Here is a 20,514-nt window from a genome sequence, read left to right as displayed (position 1 = left end):
TTCACCAAGGGCTCTGCGTGATTCTCCCCGAAACACCCACGTCCACCATGCTCTCTGTCCCCTTACTCACAGAATTAAGTCAAGTGTCAACTAGAAAACAGAAATCACTCAAGCATTTGAAACAAGAGGGATTTAACGCAGGATATTAGTTCCTTGAGTGATGGCTGCGAAGCCGGAAGAGACTAGCAACCCAGGAGCTACGAACACCGGAAGCCGCCAGTCCTTGTCTCCCCGCGAAGGTGGGGGAAAGCCGCCCGCATCACCGGCAAGGAGCAGGCAGCACCGAGGCTGTGGCAGAGCTGAGTCTGGGGAAACGGCCCCCACTGCCGGGAGAGGCTTCTCCTTCGCCCAGGGCTCTCAGCGCCTCTCCTCAGATGGACTCTTTGAGGCCGGAGCTCGGCCTGCAGGCGGCGGCACCCACCACCCCGTTCTGAGCGAGGAATCCAACCCCGAGGCAAGCAGGCTCAGCACCCACACAGTCTGCTCCCTGCTTTTCCTCAGAGCATTCATCATCCTTGACATACTTACAATTTTTGGTTTATTTGTCCTTTCTTTATTTTGACTGGTCCATGAAGCCTGGTGCTTTGCAGTTTTGTTCACTGTTTTATCCCTGGCCCTAAAACAGTGCCTGGCACAGAGTAAGAACTTAATAAATAATTGTTGAATGAAAGGATAATCCTCAACAGCGCATCTGATTTACAGCAGGCATTAGATAAACATATATTGAATAATTGAGACATTAGCAATTATAATACCGAGGTAAGTGTTACATGAAAAATAACGATGTGCCATCTTCGATGAAATCCATCTCAACAGATTTTCCAACACAAGACTCCTGAGAAGATCAGATCAGGTTTGTTTGAAAACCTCATAATCTAAGATGCGTTTTCTCATATGGTCTTAGTATCATATTTCTTGAGGTTTTTAGACCCATTTTGTTTCCACTTCAACTTCATGAATTTGTCAGTTGAAATTTCCTATTTGAAGTATTTTGCTTCTCAGTTTTACAGGAAACTTGAAATTTTGAACTCAGTTTGTTAAAAAATACAAGAACTTTGAAATGCTTCTATTTGTTACTAATGAAATTGAGCACTATAATTCACAAAAATGGACAAAAATCATTAATTAATCAAAGCTCAAGATTAAAATCAAATCTGGCTTTATGGTCAATTAAGCAAGAAATACTGCATGAAACTGTACATAGTGGTCAGACAGAAACACTTCTTTGTTCTGGGAACTTACAACTGTAAGGAGGTTTCAAATTCATTGTTGACTATCTTATTCATATTTTTTTGATGTTCCTAGAGATCAAATTCTAAGTGATTTAAAGTAGATTTTTATTTTCATGTGGAAACTGCAGATAGATAATGGTATTGAGGAGTGAATAAAGACCCAAAATGAATGATTTTGTGAGCAGTTTCAATATGTTAAAATGTTTTGTAGGTGTTGATCTTCCTTTTTAAGGTTCTCTATACCTGAAGACAAACAAGGGACTGAATTTCAACCTAAGGAGATGTCGTGAGTTCAGAATAACTTCAAGACCAAAACCCAAAACAACAAATCATCGCGTTTTCCTCTGGGACAAATGATTCATTTAGATGACACTCTTAGGAGAGTCCGTCCATGATGAATAACAGAAAGATCATGATGAGCTTCTCTCTTTGTCCCAAGGCAAGAATAATTCAAAACATTCTCTGCGTGTGAATTTAATTCTGTTCCATCTCAACTGCTCAAATCTCCAAAATGAATAAATATTTGTTAACATAGTCTTGTTCACGCTTGTTCTTAAAGCTGTTTCTTTCTTTGAAAACCTGAGCAGAGGTCCTTGAGAAAACCAGAAAGGACACAGCAAACTGGAACAAAGTTTGTTCTTCCAGTTAATTTATCCCCAGTAAGTGTATTATATAGCAGGCTTCTCGTTTTTCCAACTGTTTGTACTTTTGGATAAATGGTTTAACTTACTGTTGGATAAACAGTTTAATTTGCCTAATTCCAGTAATGATGGCTCACAGTTACCAAGCAGTGTGTCTCGAGTGCTAATTCTACATGCTCTATGCGACTAGTTGTTCAGCGTCTGGGTCCCTTCCTATTCTCCTTTCACAAATGGAGAAGCCGAGGTCTAGAGAAGTCAGTAACTTGCCCAGTGTTCCACAGCTGCTAAGGGGAGGAAGTGGGCTGCAAGTCTAAGCAACCTGGCTCCTGAGCGCATACCCTTCCCCAGCCTCCAAGGTGGTAAAGGGAAACTAAATCATCTTCATTATGAAGTAAGGTGCAAGTGCATTTTGGTCCTCTTCTCTAGGAGAAAAAATAAGCTGCTTCTCCAAGTAAAGGGAGGCCCTGATGGCATGTTTAAGAGACAGTAAACAAAGTTACAGCTTAACTGCTTTATGTTTAAAGAGAAAAATAATTCAGTAAGGAGGAGCTTGGGTTCCTCATAGAGGGCAAAGCAGAGAGGGGGTCAGACAGAGGAGCAGGAGGGTGGAATCCAGGGGAGAAGTGACTGGTGAGATGACTGGAGGTGGGTTGGTTAAAGGACATTAAGAATATGAATTTTTTTTCCCCAATAGCTTGGTGGAGGGCCTTAGAAAACTCCAGAGGCTTTTCAAAATTAAGTTCATTAAAATTTCAAAGGATAAATGAAATCAGCTGATCTTTGAGTTATACTTATAAATCTTGAATACAGCTCTAATAGTCAACATAGGTTCCTTGGAAAACTGTTTTTAGATATTCCAGGGTTGAAAATTAAGGAGAAAGTAAATGCCTATAAGCAAATCTGAGTGCCATTTCAGATGCTCTCTGAATACCCCAGGTGTTTATGCCACAGAAGTGAGAACAGATGTAAGGAAACAAAGGAAGTTTGATTAACATTTGAAAATCTGTGTGCGTGCATGTTAAGTTGCTTCAGTCATGTCCAGCTCTTCGAAAAACCTATGGACTCTAGCCCGCCAGGCTCCTCTGTCTGTGGAATTCTCTAGGCAAGAATACCGGAGTGGGTTGCCATGCCCTCCTCCAGGGGATCTTTCTGACTCATGGATCCAACCCCCATTTCATGTCTCCTGCATTGGCAGGCGGGTTCTTTACCACTAGCACCACCCTGAGAAATCCAATGTTAAATACTAAGCTGCACTGCTGCTGCTGCTGCCTAGTCGCTTCAGTCGTGTCCGACTCTGTGCGACCCCTTAGACGGCAGCCCACTAGGTTCCTCTGTCCCTGGGATTCTCTAGGCAAGAATACTGGAGTGGGCTGCCATTTCCTTCTCCAATGCATGAAAGTGAAAAGTGAAAAGTGAAAGTGAAATCGCTGTGGTGCCCGACTCTTTCACGACCCCATGGACTACAGCCTACCAGGCTCCTCCATCCATGGGATTTTCCAGGCAAGAGTACTGGAGTGGGTTGCCGTTGCCTTCGACTAAGCTGCACTACTTTTTCTAATAAGCAACATTGAAATAGAATTCGCATATAATAAAATTCACTAATTTTAGGTGTATGGTTTAAAAAATATATTCAGTAGTGTCACCACCACCACCATAATCATGATATTGAACATTTCTATCACATATATGCCTTTGTGGTCAATCCCTTCTTCCACTTCTGACCGCTGGCAACCAGCCATCTGTTTTCTATCATTATAGTCTGCCTTGTTATATTTTTCATATAAATGCAATCATAAGATATGAGGTCTTCTGTGTCCGTCTTCTTAGCCATAATGCTTTTGAGATGCGTCCATATTGTTGCATGTATCATTCATTTATTGTTTTTTATTGCTGAATAGTTTTCCACTGTCTGGATGTACCAGTTTGATAGACATTTGGGTTGTTTCCAGGTTTTAGATATAAATAAAACTATCATGAACACTTCTGTATAACTAATGTGAGCATGTTTTCATTTTTTTTAAGCATTTAGGAGTGAGGTCATTGGGTCACATGATGTATATGTGTTTAACTTATAACAGCCAGACCATTTTCCAAAATGGCTGCATCATTTTTCACTCTCACCAACACTCCAAGAGTGTTCCAGTTACTCTGCATCTTGGCAACATTTGGTATTTTCAGTCTTAAATTTTAACCGTGCTGGTGGGTATGTAGCAGTATCCTACTGTGGTTTTAATTAGCATTTTCCTAATGATTGAGATGTTGAATATCCTTTCATGTATTATTTGCCACTCATAGCAAATATTTTAGCCATTGAAAAAGTTGAGCTGTTTGTCCTCTTATTTTTGAGTTGTAAGAATTATTTATATATTCAGGATATAAGTCCTTTATCACATATTTTGAAAATATTTTCTCCCAATGTGTAGTGGTTCATTCTTTTTTTTTTTTTGAAAAGCAAAGTTTTTTAATGTTCATGAAGTTCAATTCACTAATTTTTCTTTTATGGGTCACACTTTTTATGTCTTATTGAAAAATCAAAAAATCCAAGGCTTTGTTTAATCCAAGCCTACAACATTTAAAAACTATTTTCTTGTAGAAGCTTTATATTTTTAATTCTTCTATTTAGAGGTCTATGGCCCATTTTTTAGTAAATTTTGTGAACATGTGAGTTAATCTAAGTTTTTTTATGTGTTTGGATATTTGATTATTCCAGCACTATTTTTTTTTTTCCCAAAGGCTGACCTACTATCTCCTACATGCTAGGTATTAAACTGTACTTCTTAAAAGTTACTTTCTGTTTCAAACATGCAACTACTTTTTTCTTTGGGGTAAAAGAATATCCCATTCTTTTAGGAATCTGATAATACTTAACTCAAGGAAAAAATGTGTGAGTTGGAGGACTAGCTGTAGGAATTCCTGAGATTTTTCTATTCTCACTTTCTATCAATTGATACTTACTCAATCTATCACCTAATCAGAATCAAGTTCAACTGACAGCCTTCCATCTTTGGGGTCACAAAACTTATGTAGAGCTTTGCTAAGCATTCAGCTTTGACGATGTAAAGGCAAAACTTAACCACAAGAATTTAGAAACCCAACATGTACATGTATAACAGAGGACAGGAACTTTCTACCAATAGGTATAAGGACAGCTGACCCATAAACTGGAGAAGGAAATGGCAGCCCAATCCAGTATTCTTGCCTAGAAACTCCCATGGACAGAGGAGCCCAGTGGGCTACAGTCCACTGCGTTGCAAAGAGTTAGACACAACTGAGCACACACGACCCACATACACAGGAAACACAAGAAATTTCCACATTTCTTGTATATGATATATGAGGACAGTGTGCACAAAACTTGCTTTTAAGCTTTCTAAGGAATGGTTCAATGCGCTGGTCTCTGCTTGGAGGGTGAGGGTTGGAGGGAACATTACTTGCCTACTCCTGCTAGTTTCTGAATTGTTGGGGGGGGTTATCTTTAGTGTAGCACTTCCTGCATCTCTCTAGGTTCTCACTCCTCTCCTTGGGAGGCAGAATCACTTATTTGATTGGTGGATTTGGGAGCAGGAACTAGACAGATGTGCCTCCATCCTCATTTCTTCCTCTTTGGGCTCCATGCAGTCTGTACGTAGCTCTCTTTTCCATGGGGAGGCAGGGTGCTTTCTAGTTCTTCCCATGACTTGTGAGTAAGGATGTCTCACTCTAGAATTTGATATTAGGAAGATTGCTCCTCCACAGATACATTCTCTAGCATAAGCTTTTCAGTAATAAAGGTGGTATTGTACTCTCCCAACTGTATATTTCTTAGTAGATTCAAAACATGGGTAGGGATGTGGGTTGCAGTTTATTGAGCCTCTCCAACTCCAAAGGTCCAGACAAAATAGAATGCTAAAGATTGGTTTAATAAATGTCTTCAGTATTTTGTTATTACAAGACACATAGCTTACTTCTTCAAGTCTACAAAACATAAAATATGCTTCAAGTCCAGTGAGAGTTTTGTTTATACATAACTTCCTGTAAAAAGAATCAGGCAGCTCAAAACAGCTGTTTCTTCATTCAATAGATATTTATAACTAGGCCTGGAGACTTGATGTTAAAGAACAGTTCTGTTCTAATTTGAAGCAGAGTTCAGATTAAAAGATCCCTTGAGGTTTATTTTAGGTCTATGAATTTATTGGTAACTGTAGATTTTGTTCATCATGTGAACAATACTAAAAATAAGAAAATTTAAACTTTTATAATGAAACATCTCCACTCCTGAATGTACTTTTCCCTCACTGATTGTAAAATCAGATGATGAATTTAACGGTTCTTTACACTGAAGCCAAGTATTGGTTTTCATTATTCGGGTAACGGTCTTTGCCTTAGGATCATATTCAAATTGTTTTGATCTACGGAAGAAATAGAAGAATCCTAGAGAGAGAGAATCATGATTAGTTATCTTATACAACTGTATAATTGTTCTATACTTTTCAATTTTATGAATGTAGAATACAATAATTGAACATGATATGGAGAGAAAATAAATGTGTAACTATATACATACATTTTACTTTACCCAGTCACATGAAAAATATTAGTTTTATTTCCCTGAGGAAAAAGCCAAGGTATGAAACATGAATTTCAAGGGGCTGTAGTTTATACCAGAGGTTCTCAGACTAGGTTTCCAAAAAATGTCCCAGTGAGGGGGAGAAAGAGGCCTCTATGAGTATGGTCTTGGGCCTTATCTCATTTTCCTAAAGCTGCTCTGCTTTATCTGTTTTAAGTTCTGAGGTTCCGTATTAAATTTCACTAGAATAAAAGATGGCGATACTCAAAAATATCTTTAGACTTCTGCTTACTCCATGGTCTGCTCTGTTGTTTTTGAAGATATAGTAGCTGGACTGATTCATTAATTTGCCCAAGGTTCTTTTAAAACTGTAGATTCCTGGCACAATCCTACTGCCTCAGAAACTCTAAGGAACTTGTCGCTTCATATACAAACCCTAAACTGTGTTTATTAAACTATATACATTGAGGTTTGAGAATCACTGTTCAGTTCAGATGCCCAGTCATGTTTCACACTTGAAACTCTTCAGGGGTATCTTTATCAGACATCTATGATCAGTGATAATTTTGATACCTTTTGCATAGTTTCGAAGTAGTATGTCAGAGAATATAACTCAAATTTACTATTCAATTTTGATAAGATCCCCACAGTTTATTATTACATGTACTCAAAGTAGTAAAAGGACATTAAAATGGAAACATTTAAGTTTTCATGCTGAATTCTTTCACAGTCAGTAAAGCCTTCTAAGTATCCTAATAGTCAGGCACTGAGGCTTACCTTTGTGTTGGAAAGCGGCGTCCACTCGGAGGCCAATTCCTGGGAAGTACTTTACCACTCTCCGTGGGTACCCTTTGTCCATGGTTTGGGTCACTTCATCATACCTGGAGACATGGATTTGAAAGGTTTTGGGGGGACCTTTGTTTCAGGGAAGAGGACTAATTTTTTTACTGCATAACTTGGAGTCAAGCAAATATGTAGGAAAAAAGTAATCCTATTGGAAGAAAACTAGTAGGATCAATAATTAAAAATGGCAAAGAGTATATTTGGTCAGATCTCTGACAGTGTCTTAAAAACAAGGAATTATGAGGGAAAAAAGCCACATAATTTACCAGATCGTTTCTATTCTGAGGAACTGTTAAATCAAAGGGCCCTTTCCGGAGTTTCAATGATTTTGACTGAATATGTTTGTCACTGGCAGCTTGGTTGGCACCACCAGCCTTATTATTTTATCTTTATTTCTATAAGCTGGAGAAAGATCTTTGACCTGACTGAAACATTCTTTTGTTTGGTGAATGCCATCCACCTAAGATTGTCTTCAACATAACACTTTTGGAAGACAGTGTTAAAGTGATGCTTTGTGGATATTTTTCTCCAGACTAAAACAAGGGGCCAATTGTCTGCAAACTTACCTCCAGCACCAAATGCCCACAAAGAAGTAGGTCTTTCTTGTGCTGCGGTCACACACAGCTGCATCAATTTTCTTCACACGTCTTGGAAAGCCAAGAGTATAGATGGATTTGGGATAATCTGGTAAGACAGCATATCCTCTGATCACCCAGAAGTTGTCATCTAGGACGAGAGGGAGAGTGATTATCTTCTGATTTATTTCCTAAAGGGAGAAATAGGTGTCTTAAGAAGTTTGAAAATAATTAGATTCCTAGTTCCTTTCAGGTGCAAATCTTAAAGATTTAGTAATCTTATGTCTCCATTTACTCTTACCATGTTCTTTAGCTGCTTACATATCATTAATATTACACAAATAATATATACCTAGGAAATGGCTACCCATTCCAGTATTCTTGCCTGGAGAATTCCATGGATGCTAACACTTTCACTTTCATAGTTCATGGTATGCATACCCATGTCAGTTGAGTTCATTATACTGATTCTTCTCTAATGCTGACAAAACTATCGAGTATATTTGTTCTCCTAAATTTCCATGCCCTAATGTTCTCAAAGGCAAGTAATCTGATAAAATCCTCCTGGAAAGTAGGGTTGCTAGATTGAATATAAGATACCAATTGAATCTGAATCTGAATTTCAAGTAAACAGTGATTAATTTTTGGTATAAGTATATCCAAAATATTACAATGTGCACACTTAAACTAAAAAGTTATTTTTTATTTGTCTGAAATTGAAACCATCTTGTATTTTTATTTGCCACATCTAGCAGCCCTAGTAAAAAGGGAATATAAGAAGAGAGATGGGTTACCTTTATTTGGCAGAAAAAAAGGTTTTTAGTTTTTGTTATACAGGTTTCTTCTCTCCTGTGCACTTGGGATGACGTTTATCTTTATAGCCAGAGAGAATCCTTGGATAGTTGTTCTTTATAATAGGAACTTAAGGTCAGAGCAGAAGCCCTGTCCATTTGGCTCATGCATGAAGATTATATTCCTTGAATTAAAATATCTGCTAACTAGTTCAGGCATACACAAGGAGAAGAGGAATAATGATAGGCAATGTTACCTTTAAAAACCAGAATCTTGTCGATGGGGTTCTCATATGCAGCGTGAATATCAGCTGGCAGAGATGGCCAGAATGAAGAGATTAATTCAAATTCAACGTCAGTGATGTCATAATAGATCCTCCATATGTGCCTGTGTTAGACAGGAAACCATACTTTATATACAGTCTATGTGTATCTATTTCAATGAAACCACTGCAAACTTAGACTTGACTTTATCTAATTGGTTGATATTTTCATCAGTTTATAGCATTAGCATAATTTTCCTCAGAAATTTTAGGTGGTTATGAATTCAGTTCTACCCTTTGGATCACCAAAGTCAGGACATGCCTTTGTGCCCACTCTTTTGGGTACTTAGAGTAGCAAACTACCCATGGAAGTCTCATTAACAGTTCTCAGTGTATTTGGTCACTTCATTTTTGCCAAAGCAGCAATTCCCAATATTCTAAGTCAACACCAAGCATTCTAAGAAAAAATTTCTGGTATTGATTGCTAGAATTAAAAATGTTATTATTGTCATTGCTAAATATTTCCTCAGATTTCCCTTCTGGCTGTAAAGCTCTGAGGTAGATCCGTGAGCAAGGTCTGAAAAGTCCTTATAGTTCATTTTTCTTCCCATGCTGGGAACCCATCCCTGACAAGTGGCCTCTCAGCCTCAGCTATCAGGAGCATGGTATGACAGCATGTCACTGTTGGTGCTGTTCAGTCGCCAAGTTGTATCTGACACTGTGACCCCATGAACTGTAGTGCTACATAGTCATGGGTGGAAGGAGTCTGATTTCACATGTTCTTTCCTTTTGCCCCTATATCCTTGTCAGATGGTAAATGTCCTGACACTTTGCTCTGAAAGTGTGGCCATGGTATACATAACTGGCACACCATGTTGCAAGTTAAGTGCAGTAACTACATAGTGAGAGAAGAGATTTCCTACCACAGCTAACACTTTGTTGATTCAACTTCGAGGAATGGTCCATTGATGCATATTTCACAACTGGCTCTCCAGGTAGGAAAAAGACCTGCTACTGCTGCTAAGTCACTTCGACTGCAGCCCACCAGGCTCCCCTGTCCCTGGGATTCTCCAGGCAAGAACACTGGAGTGGGTTGCCATTTCCTTCTCCAATGCGTGAAAGTGAAAAGTGAAAGTGAAGTCACTCAGTCGTGTCTGACTCTTAGCGACCCCACGGACTGCAGCCCACCAGTCTCCTCCATCCAAGGGATTTTCCAGGCAAGAGTACTGGAGTGGGATGCCATTTCCTCCTCCAATGCATGAAAGTGAAAAGTGAAAGTGAAGTCACTCAGTCGTGTCTGACTCTTAGCGACCCCACGGACTGCAGCCCACCAGTCTCCTCCATCCAAGGGATTTTCCAGGCAAGAGTACTGGAGTGGGATGCCATTGCCTTCTCCGGGAAAAAGACCTAATTTTTATCATTTGGTGATTGTCAGGGTGTAGGTACTCCAACCAAGGCCAATTTCAAGGTACTAAATCAATATGAGCTAGTTTACAAAATTCTTGAAAATTTAATAATTGAATCTCTAACTCCTAGACTTAATTGCACCTCTCTCCGCTTCTGTAGCCAGGTGTAAGCCAGGTCCAGGACATCGTCGGGATTGTGGTATTATTTTAGCTAAGAAGTTACTGAAAGTAGACTCTGGTTCAATGGCAATTAAAAAATTTCCTTAAAAACATTTAAAAATTAATTTATTATTGTTGCATGTATGAAAGATGGGAGCAGAAACAAGCAGGCTAGTAAATAGGCTTTTGGAGTAGGAGATGAGAAATGATGGTAGCTTGGATGAGCTGGAGATGGTGGTGGAGACGGAGAGAAGGGAGTGGACATAGGCCATCGATGTGTCTGCAGTAGGACTTGACAAGACCTACTGAGTGACTGATAGGGGATGGGATGGGGTGTAAATGAAAACAATGGTATCACAGAGGAAAGAGCGGCTCACCTCTACCTGGGAGGGTGGAGATTAGGCCACAGAACACATTCTCCGAGAGGTGACATTGAGCAGGGATGAAAAAACAGAGCACAAGCATTGGTGAGGATGTGGAGAAACTGGACCATTAGTTGTTGTTGGTAGGAATGTAAAGCGGTGTCACCTCTGTGGAGAGTGGAATGGCAGTTACTCGAAAAATTAAGTAGATAATAACCATTTGAAAAAACAACAATTTATCAAACAGGTAAGAGGTATGTGCACAGAGTAATACATTCAAGCAATGTAGACAGTTATAAAACAAAAAGCAAGATATATTCTCTTATCCCCAAATCTCTTGAAAAGAAAAACTTCACAGGAAGTTGAGGTGTTTAAGGGAATGGGTTTACCTGCCTTTAAAGAACATTACTTCTCTGCGGAAAGTGGTGATAGCATCAAAAGTCAAATCGGGGTCACAGGCATGAGGTAGAGTGGGTCCCTTTGGCTTCTCAGGTACCTTAGGTGGCCCTGCTTTGATGAAAAAAAAAAAACCTCAGTGAACTAAGAAGGCATGTGGAAATACCTACAGAAGGATCTTTCCCAAGAGAATACTTTCCTCATAATAATATTTCGAGAAGTGATTTTTCTCAACGTCCTTCCTGGAAAGCCTTCAATTCAGTTCACATATATTCAGATTTATTGCTCACCGTAGATGGATTGGATTCCGTTGATATCGTCCTGAGAAAGTGGGTATTTGCTAGGATCCAAGGAGACATAGTTTGGGAACATCAACGCTGTTTGATCACTGGAGTGAGAGAGCCCCAGTGAATGGCCAAATTCATGAGCTGCCACAAGAAATAAGCTGAATCCTTAACAAAAACGGAAAACATGAGTATGTTAGTCAATCAGAAGAATGATTGCATCTGAGATTAGGAAGTAACTGAGAGAAATGAAAAAAAAAAGGCTTGTCAAACAGACAATTCTTATGACACATGAACCATTATTTATCTGGGAAATTTTTCAACAGTGATAATTGGTATTAGTCACATCATGGAGAAATGTAACCCAGAGCAAGCAGATGGCAGAAAACAGGTGTCTCGAAATGGATAGTAGTGGGAAAAAAAAAAAAGCCACCAGTTTTGGGTTGTTGTTAGGCATCTGTACATGATCATATTTCCCCTACTTATATTCTTCAGAGATTCTCCACTGGTTGTAGGATCAAGTCCAAATACCTAAACATAGCCTTCCATGAACTAGTCCCTGCTTTTTTCCCCAGCCTCATATTTTATTTTCATTTTCCCTGAGCTAGCCATGTGGAATCACTTGCATTTCTCATCTATGCCATGCTCTTTTTCATCTGTGTCTCTGTATCTCCATCACTTCTGCCCAGAGTATTATCTCTTTCACCCCCTTCACCCATCTGTCCTGCATAGGCCTCAGGGACCCCCTCCAGAGTCATCGTCACAAGACTTCTTTCCCCCAGCTCCTATCCGGGTTGACTTAATTGCACCTCTCTCTGCTTCTGTAGACTGAGCTTAATTCTGTCTTTGCAAATAAGTACTGCATTCTTTTTTTCTTTCCCTAAGTTGTGCACCCTTTCAGTCCAGAGACCATGTCTTAATTATCTTCCTGGGGACTGATAAACAGTTTAGTAATGGGTGCTGGATATCCAGGCTTTTATTTGGATGAAAGGATGGTTAGATGTTCCTCCTGGACAAGACTGGAATACTCTACTTATCCACACCAGAAGTTGTACCATGCATGGTTGGAATTGCCTTTTTGTTTGTCTGTCTCTCCTACAGTCTGTAAGCTTCTAAGTATATCAAAAAGACTGTCCTTGGACTTGCAGCTAAACCTATGGATACTAAGGAAAATGCTGAGCCTTTTGTGATGGAGCCTTGTCCAGTGATGTTTGCATAAAACAACCATGGAAAGGCAAAGAATTATTCATGGACTTTCATGCTTTTTGCTCTGGCTTTTGCTGCCTCCCCTTGTCTGGCTGGCAACATCACTTTGTGTGCTTTTGAACAGGGATGGGACAAGTGACTCTTTAAAGAAGTAATTAAAATTCAGATCATCTAAACGAAGTGCAAACTTTTATTCTGGCTCTCAAGACCCTCTATATAGGATTCTAATCTACACCATTTTAGCCTTCTGCTCCATTACAGTTCTGATACTTGAGTTGGTTGGGCTATTCTGTCTAGAACACTTTTTACTCCACTTTGCTTCAGAATTCCTGCAGAGCCTTCAAGTCTCAGGTTGGCGTCACTTCCTCCCTGACCTCTGTATATGGGCTGGAATTTCTTTTAGGTGCTCCTATTACATTGCCATAGTACCTTTTATCCCAAGGTTGATCATACTAACTTTAAATGCCATTTATAGAATGTGCCGTCTAGACTGTAAACCCCTGGAGAGTAGAGTCTGTGTGTTGTACGCTATTGTATATTCCAGTTATATTACAAAGCATGGATTAGAGTAGATTTTGAGTAAAGGACTGTTGAAAGGCTTCATTTACTATTATTTGTAGAGCATTTCTCATGTACTGACAATATTATAGGCTGTATGATACAGTAGAAAAAAGATTTCATTTCTGCCTTCTTGGAGATGCAACTAAATAGATAAGTTTGGGCATTATACATCAGTACCTTTGTGAATTTTTTTTTCTCCTAGAAATCACTTAATCATCACCATTATCATTAGTATTAATAATCACCAAGATAATTATCAGTGTCAAACACTTTCTGAATGTTTGCTAAGGACTGGTGCTTTGCAAGGTTTTTTTGCCCTTATTATAGATAAGTTGTGTCATCTTCCTGCATGTAGGTTCCCCCATGCCACAGACCACTGCTCTTCTGCAGCCCAGCCCTGCATCTGTAGTGGTCTCTGAGGGCTGTTTCAGTTGCCTGGTGCCAGTGCATATGTGTGTGAAGCATTTACATTCACATACAGGTTTGAAACTGGCCTCACTTTGGGAGATTCCCAGGAAACCCTCTCCATGTGTTCAGATCTCTCTGATATCACCATGCAGTGACTTCCAACCCCTTAGGAAGCAGTGGGATTAGCAGATGACTGCTGTCTATTGCTTTTAATGGAGTTGCACTAAGACTTTTGTGCCCTTTGCATAAAGAGAGCCCACATATAGTAAAAAGGTATATTATACATTATTGCCAAATTTTCTATTTAAAAAAATCCATTTGATTGGAGATGCTTGATTGGATGCTTGAGATTTTACATTTTTATTAGAGAACAGGAAAACATTTTCCCGTGTAGGTCAGAAAGCTGAGAGTTAGAAGATTAGGGATCCCCAGGTCCAATAGTTTCAACCCTGAGGGAATGTATTACAATAAAGCAGTTACAAAACACCCTTTTTTAATATTGTTGCCTGGCTATCCACCCAGAACTTGGTGGAGGGCTATGTTTATCCTCTGCTTTGCTCAGGCAAGTTTTGCCAGCTTGGGGCCCAGGACCCTCTGGAGTTTTTCATAATCCATCCCACACATCCCCTTTGGCAAGGGGCCAGTTGCAGTGTGGGGAATAGTACTTTAACCACTAAGGTAAGGTAAGGAAAGTCTCTCAGTCGTGTCTGACTCTTTGTGACCCCATGGACTGTAGCCTACCAGGCTCTTCCCTCCATGGGAGTCTCCAGGCAAGAGTACTGGAGTGGGTTGCCATTTCGTTCTCCAGGGGATCTTCCCGACCCAGGGATTGAACCCGGGTCTCCCGCATTCCAGGCAGATGCCTTAACCTCTGAGCCACCAGGGAAGCCTTTTACCACTAAGTGTTGGAATTAATGGGCTTCTCAGGTGGGAAGCATCTGCCTGCCAGTGCAGGAGACATGGATTCAGTCCCTGCATTAGGAAGATTCCCTGGTTGAGGACATGGCAACCCACTTCAGTATTCTTGCTTAGAGAATCTCATGGACAGAGGAGCCTGTTGGGCTACAGTCCATGGGGTGGCAAAACAGTCAGATACAACCTAGCGGCAAACAGCAACAAATTGGAACTAATAGGGATACAATGATAATGAGGGGACTTCTCTGCTGGTCCAGTGGTTACAAATCTGCCTTGCAGTACAGGGGAGATGAGTTCAATTCCTGGTCAGGGAACTAAGATCCCACATGCCATGGAACAACTGAGCCCACTTGATGCAACTAAGACCCAATGCAGCTAAATACAAATAGATAAATATTTTTAAAAAAATGATAGTGAAACCTGAGACTAATCTCTGCTTCTAGATATGCAAGTAAAGCCTGGCTGAGTGAGGGGAGTCATTTCTGACTTTGGTGAGCACTAGAATATTTCCTATACCTGCCTGATTGGATGTATCCACCCGACCTTCAGGCCAAATCCAGGAAAATATTGGAACACATCTCAGCAGGAGACAGACCCCGTCCCTTCAACTCCTCTGTCATTTGGATCCTGGGGTCACCCTACCTCTTTCACTTTCTTGGCTGTAATGTTACCTCTGTGGCAGTGCAGCCACCACCTCCAAACTCCCCTTGAAGTTCAGCCAGCATGGAGTCCTTTCCCCTCTTTGTTGCCTAGCTCTTGGAAGAACACTTCCATCACGTGCTCAGACTTAGCAAGGAGAGGCTGTGCGTCATTTTGAGTCACTGGCTTTCAGTTTTGCAGAAACTATGACTGACTCACAGACTACATAGAGTTATGTGGTCAGGACTGATTGTGGGCTTGTGTACCACCCACCAGAAAGCCACAGCATCCTCTTTCCTGGAACCCTGGAAACCAAATACCAGAGACATGATGACTGTGGTAAATGACAGAAAAAAAAGAGTAGAGAGAACCTGAGAGTCTACCGAACTGCTCCTTTGTTTGCTGCTGCTGCTGCTGCTGCTAAGTCGCTTCAGTCGTGTCTGACTCTGTGCGACTCCATAGACAGCAGCCTACCAGGCTCCCCCGTCCCTGGGATTCTCCAGGCAAGAACACTGGAGTGGGTTGCCATTTCTTCCTCCAATGCATGAAAAGTGAAAAGTGAAAGTGAAGTCGCTCAGTCGTGTCCGACTCCTAGCGACCCTGTGGACTGCAGCCTACCAGGCTCCTCCATCCATGGGATTGAGATAACAAAGTTTCGTTTTTTTATTTGAAACATAATAAAATATCACTTATCTTCATGCCAGGGAGGCCCAATAAGAGAAATAAAATCACTGCCCATGGCCTAAAGAAATAAGTCAAATATAAAGACCAGGATCCAATTCTTTGGCAGACAAGCAAGAGTTAGGTGAAGAGGTTCATGTATATAAATGGACGTCCTATGGGCCATGTACCCACACAGCATCTTTCAATCACTAACTTGGAATTACTACCTCCCAGAGTCATGGAAACCTACTCCAATATTCTTGCCTGGAAAATCCTGTGGACAGTGGAGCTTGAAGGGCTGCTGTCCATAGGGTCGGTCAGAGTCAGATACAACTGAAGTGACTTAGCATGCATGAATGCATTGGAGAAGGAAATGGCAACCCACTCCAATATTCTTGCCTGGAGAATCCCAGGGACTGGGGAGCCTGGTGGGCTTACGTCTGTGGGGTCGCACAGAGTTGGGCACAACTGAAGCGATGCAGCAGCAGAGTCTTCTTTCAATCTTCAAGCTAGAGATGACTTCTGCCATTGGTATAATACACTGTACTTTCTGCCTTGTATGGTGGTGAGTGGGTCTAGGCCTTATACACCACCCAAGATCATGAAGCTCTGAACTTTTCTAGAACAACTTTGTGGTCTGCACGACACCTTGCATAGATCCAGACATGTAGTGGCCCTTTAGGCATTGCAGATGTATGAATGAACATATGAGGAAGGGAAGAATGTTCTGATAATAACAGGATTAGCAGCTTTATGAAAGTGCTGTGTGGATAAAGCTCTGAACTGTACAAGCACAGTTGTCTGAATAGACACTGAACACTTTCATCAATGTCATCTGGAATATGAAACATCATAGGGAAACTGGGAAGTAAAAAGCAACTAATTGCAAAGCTATTCCTTTCAGGGATTTGTATGAATAGTAACATTTTGTTTGTAAAGAAAATTGGGCTCACCTACTCCATCCTTGGTCCAGTTCTCATCCTCATCAAAGTGAGTGTCTCCACCCAATCCCAGACCAGGGGGAAAGGCGTGGCCGAGGACTCCCAAGGGGCCGTCGAAGTAACGAGGACACGAACCATGGACTGGGAAACAGGGGGTAAGAGGATCAGCCTCGTCAAAGCTCCCAAGATGAAAATGGCTATATTGCTTTCTCTGCTGAAAACCTTACCTCGGGTCTTAAAGGCAATCATGATGTCAGCGATCCCTTTGGAAATCTTGGTGAATATTAGTGGAGTGACTTTGCTCCACACTTCTAAACCTTTTTGGATAGCCTCATCCACATCAGCTCGAGCCATATCAGGAGTGTAGTTTACAATTCTTACAAATTAACAGATATGTATCAATTCGCTGTTATACAAGCATGTAAACACATATACTAGGAAAAGAAAATAATTTCTATCTTATCCATCACATGCTGCAGTAACTTTTGGTATGGTGCTATTGCTACATTTCTACAATGCTTTACCATTTAAATTAGGTATTTTTACATTTGCTATATGTTAATAATTCAGTCTTTCATCTGTGCTATTCATCAGGTAGTATGATTGCACTTAGACAAATGAGGCTCAAAGAGGTTAAATGACTTCCCTAAGGTCATGTCTTAAGGTGGAAGATCATTTTATGCATGGATTTGCTGTGCATATGACTGTATGATATGATCTTCTAAAGAGAACTGAGATTCATTTTCTCAAACAGCTTATAGAAATCAGTTTTATGCATGTGTCATATGTTAAGTCTCACTTGACAGCCACAAAGAGTTTGTTTCTCAGGAAAAGCTCTTGCTTTTGTTTATATTCTCTATTTTGCTGAATCTACTTTTACCTCAATCCCTAAGGCTCAAGAAGAAGAAGGAAGGACTACTAGACTTTTTAAGGCCAGCCAGGAGGGCTCTGGAGCAGTGCTCACGGCCACTGCCTCTATCTCAGGTCACAGGTCACCCCTTAACCTCTTTCTGCCGATAAGCCAGCTCCTTTGCAATATCCGAGGTCCACCTGAGATTTGACAATCTAACTCATACATGTCTCCAACATGAGCTGGTTGTACTCCATTTTCTCATTTTCCCTTGAGCACACTTCAATTGTACCTTTAAGCATCTGCAGTCAGACCATAGAGGTTCTGGTCCTAGAGTTTTTATGGAGGTGGCAGAGGCTAGAGATTAGAGCATATTTGCAGAGCCAGTCTGCTGAGAAGAGCTGTGCAAACTGGCCTATGCTAAACAAGTTTTTTTTTTTTTTCTTCCAGTTTCTCCTGTGTTTAAGGTGATAATAACAGGGGTGCCTAAGTCGCAAGTTTTTTGAGAGGGTGGAATAAATAAAACCTATCAAGTGCTATGCACACAGGAAGTGCTGGGTAAAATAAACCATTATTATCTTTGCTTCTTAGAGATAACATTCACGTTAATTTAGATTAAGAGCAGGAGCATTACCTGTAGGTGAGGTTGTGCTTCTTCCACCCGGGGAGAGTGAAGCCATACTGACCCACGTCAGGCACCCCACACCTGGGTGTCTTCATGATCTCCAGAGTGTTTGAGTCCAGTTTTCCAGTCACTGTCAATCCAAAGAACGCTTGCATTTCACGGATTTTGCCATCTATGAGACTTCTGTTACTGCTTTGAGCAAGATGACTCCCTTCTATTTCAAGAGAGTAGAACTGGTTGAGATATGCCTAACCGAAAAGACAAAAAAAGGCACGGACTACAGGGGAGCAGACCTCCATCTCAGGAGAAGCAAGCTTTCCGAGATCCTTTCCGGCAGCAGGAGGGGAAAAGGAAATAAATAACAAGGGAAAGGAAGGGGAGAGGAAGAAAACAAAGAGGAAGAAGAAGAGTCACCCTCTCTTTCAGTTTCCAAAAGCTCATTGAGCTGTGTGTGATCAGAACCGGCTACACCCATAGAGCTATGGAACTCCAAACTTTAACAGACGAGAAGCATGCTTCTTCTATGTGTTGGATGATCTTGTGTCATACACATTTTTACTGTTACTTTCATTTGGTGTTTCCTTGAAACAAATTATGGAGAAAATATGATTATTCACATGTAATCACATTTAAGTAATTCCATCAAATATGGCAAAGTACCTGGATTGATTTTTAGAGGGAATCTCCAAAGCAGCGTGGTTTTCGTACATGTAGGATAAGGAGCTCCAAACTACACTTGGGTCCCCCTGGCTGGTCTTCAGATGCTTTTATGGATATCTCCGTTCTTACAGAGCTGACTCTGTCTCTGCTCACTCTCTCCTCACTTGTATCCAGTGCTTAAATAGCAAATCCTGCCTTTCTTCCAGCCCACCCCACTCTCCACCCTCCACCCTCCACCATTCCTGATGTCTTTAGGGCCAAGGAAAGGAAAATCAGCTCCTCACAAAAAAGTTCAGGACTCTTTGGTAAGAATGAGCTGTCTTTTTAGGTCCTCGGACAATCAGTAAAGTGAAATTTTTATGGATAGCCACGAATGACATTTACTGAGACAGTACCTGAGTCAGTTGCAGGTTCTCTTCGTCTTCCATTCTTTGGTCTGCAGGAAATGCAGAGGACAGTGTTACAAAGACCAAAAGCAGAAGAAGGTTCTTCATTCCTCTCTCTCCAGTTGAAGCCTCGTTCTGTTTGCATAGAATTTAGAAAATAATAGTGAGACGTGGCATGAATTGGCTTGTATTATCCTTTAATTAAAAACAGAAAAGGACATTTGCCATGGAGTGTGTCATGGTATGCTTTTTTTTTTCTTAGGTTGAGTTGATTTCACAATCATAATCTATGATTTGTTTGGTAAATACAGTCACTGTTATTATTGAATTTAAAATAATACAAACTGAGGCTCCAAGCTAATTTTGCCCTTGCAAAGTTGGAGGCTTTCCTATGCATAAATTCTTGGGAGTTTAATAATTTTCAGTTGAATCAAAGCCCATAATATTTGTATAACAAGATAATTTTCTTTGTAAAATTTTTTATCTTTTGTTGCATCACCTGTTATGCTTGCAAAATTATAATTTTTTGCTTCTTCTGAGGAATATGATTTCAGCTGTTGTCTTGCTCTTGATACAGATACTTCCTTACTTCCTGTCTTCTAATAAACAAGGCATGTCTGTTTTTCAAAGAACAAAGTTTTCAAAGACACGGTATTGTGAAAAGACAATTGATTTAGGAATCAGATTATCCTAATTAACTGGGTAAATACCAGATGTTTATTGAGCACTCACTCTTTGCCTGTCATTATTAATGCAAGAAAGAATAAGACACTGGTCCAAACTTGTTGGAAAATTCAGACATACACAGACTAACCCCAGGTAAAATGGAGAAAAGTGGCAAAATGCACAGTAAAGATTCTGAAGACTGAAATGGCCCAAAAGGCACTGAGATCACTGCAGATGAGTGTGATCTAGAGGCTTCAAGCAGGTTGAGCTTGCACTGGCTCTTGAAGAGTGTGTAGGATTGGTTCTCAAAGAGGAAAAGAGAAGGCATATGAGTGGAGGGAGGCCACAGGAAGCAGGGACCATGGCAGAGACAAGCTGCAGGAGGTCTGACTGGACTGGAGCAAATGCATGTGTAGGCAGCCATGTCTAAGAAAGGGTGCAATGAAAGGAAGCAGGGACCACGGCAGAGACGAGCTGCAGGAGGTCTGACCGGACT

The 20,514-nt window shown here is 40.6% G+C and overlaps 1 protein-coding gene across 1 annotated transcript; it reads right to left on the bottom strand.

Moving 5' to 3' along the window:
- Positions 1-5,763: 5,763 nt before the first annotated feature.
- MMP27 (matrix metallopeptidase 27) lies at positions 5,764-19,460 on the bottom strand. The gene is made up of 10 exons (XM_070803136.1): positions 19,362-19,460; positions 18,316-18,554; positions 17,059-17,207; positions 16,844-16,972; positions 11,505-11,666; positions 11,208-11,325; positions 8,886-9,016; positions 7,829-7,988; positions 7,197-7,300; positions 5,764-6,283 (listed from the first exon to the last, which is right to left on the bottom strand). Exons 1-10 carry the CDS (start codon positions 19,458-19,460, stop codon positions 6,042-6,044), a joined length of 1,533 nt encoding a protein of 510 aa, XP_070659237.1. The 3' UTR covers positions 5,764-6,041.
- Positions 19,461-20,514: the final 1,054 nt, after the last annotated feature.

Source organism: Bos indicus, chromosome 15, assembly GCF_029378745.1.
Source record: "Bos indicus isolate NIAB-ARS_2022 breed Sahiwal x Tharparkar chromosome 15, NIAB-ARS_B.indTharparkar_mat_pri_1.0, whole genome shotgun sequence".
Taxonomy (NCBI): domain Eukaryota; kingdom Metazoa; phylum Chordata; class Mammalia; order Artiodactyla; family Bovidae; genus Bos; species Bos indicus.
Note: the sequence above shows the minus strand (reverse complement) of the source record. Positions and strands in the feature narration are given on the sequence as shown.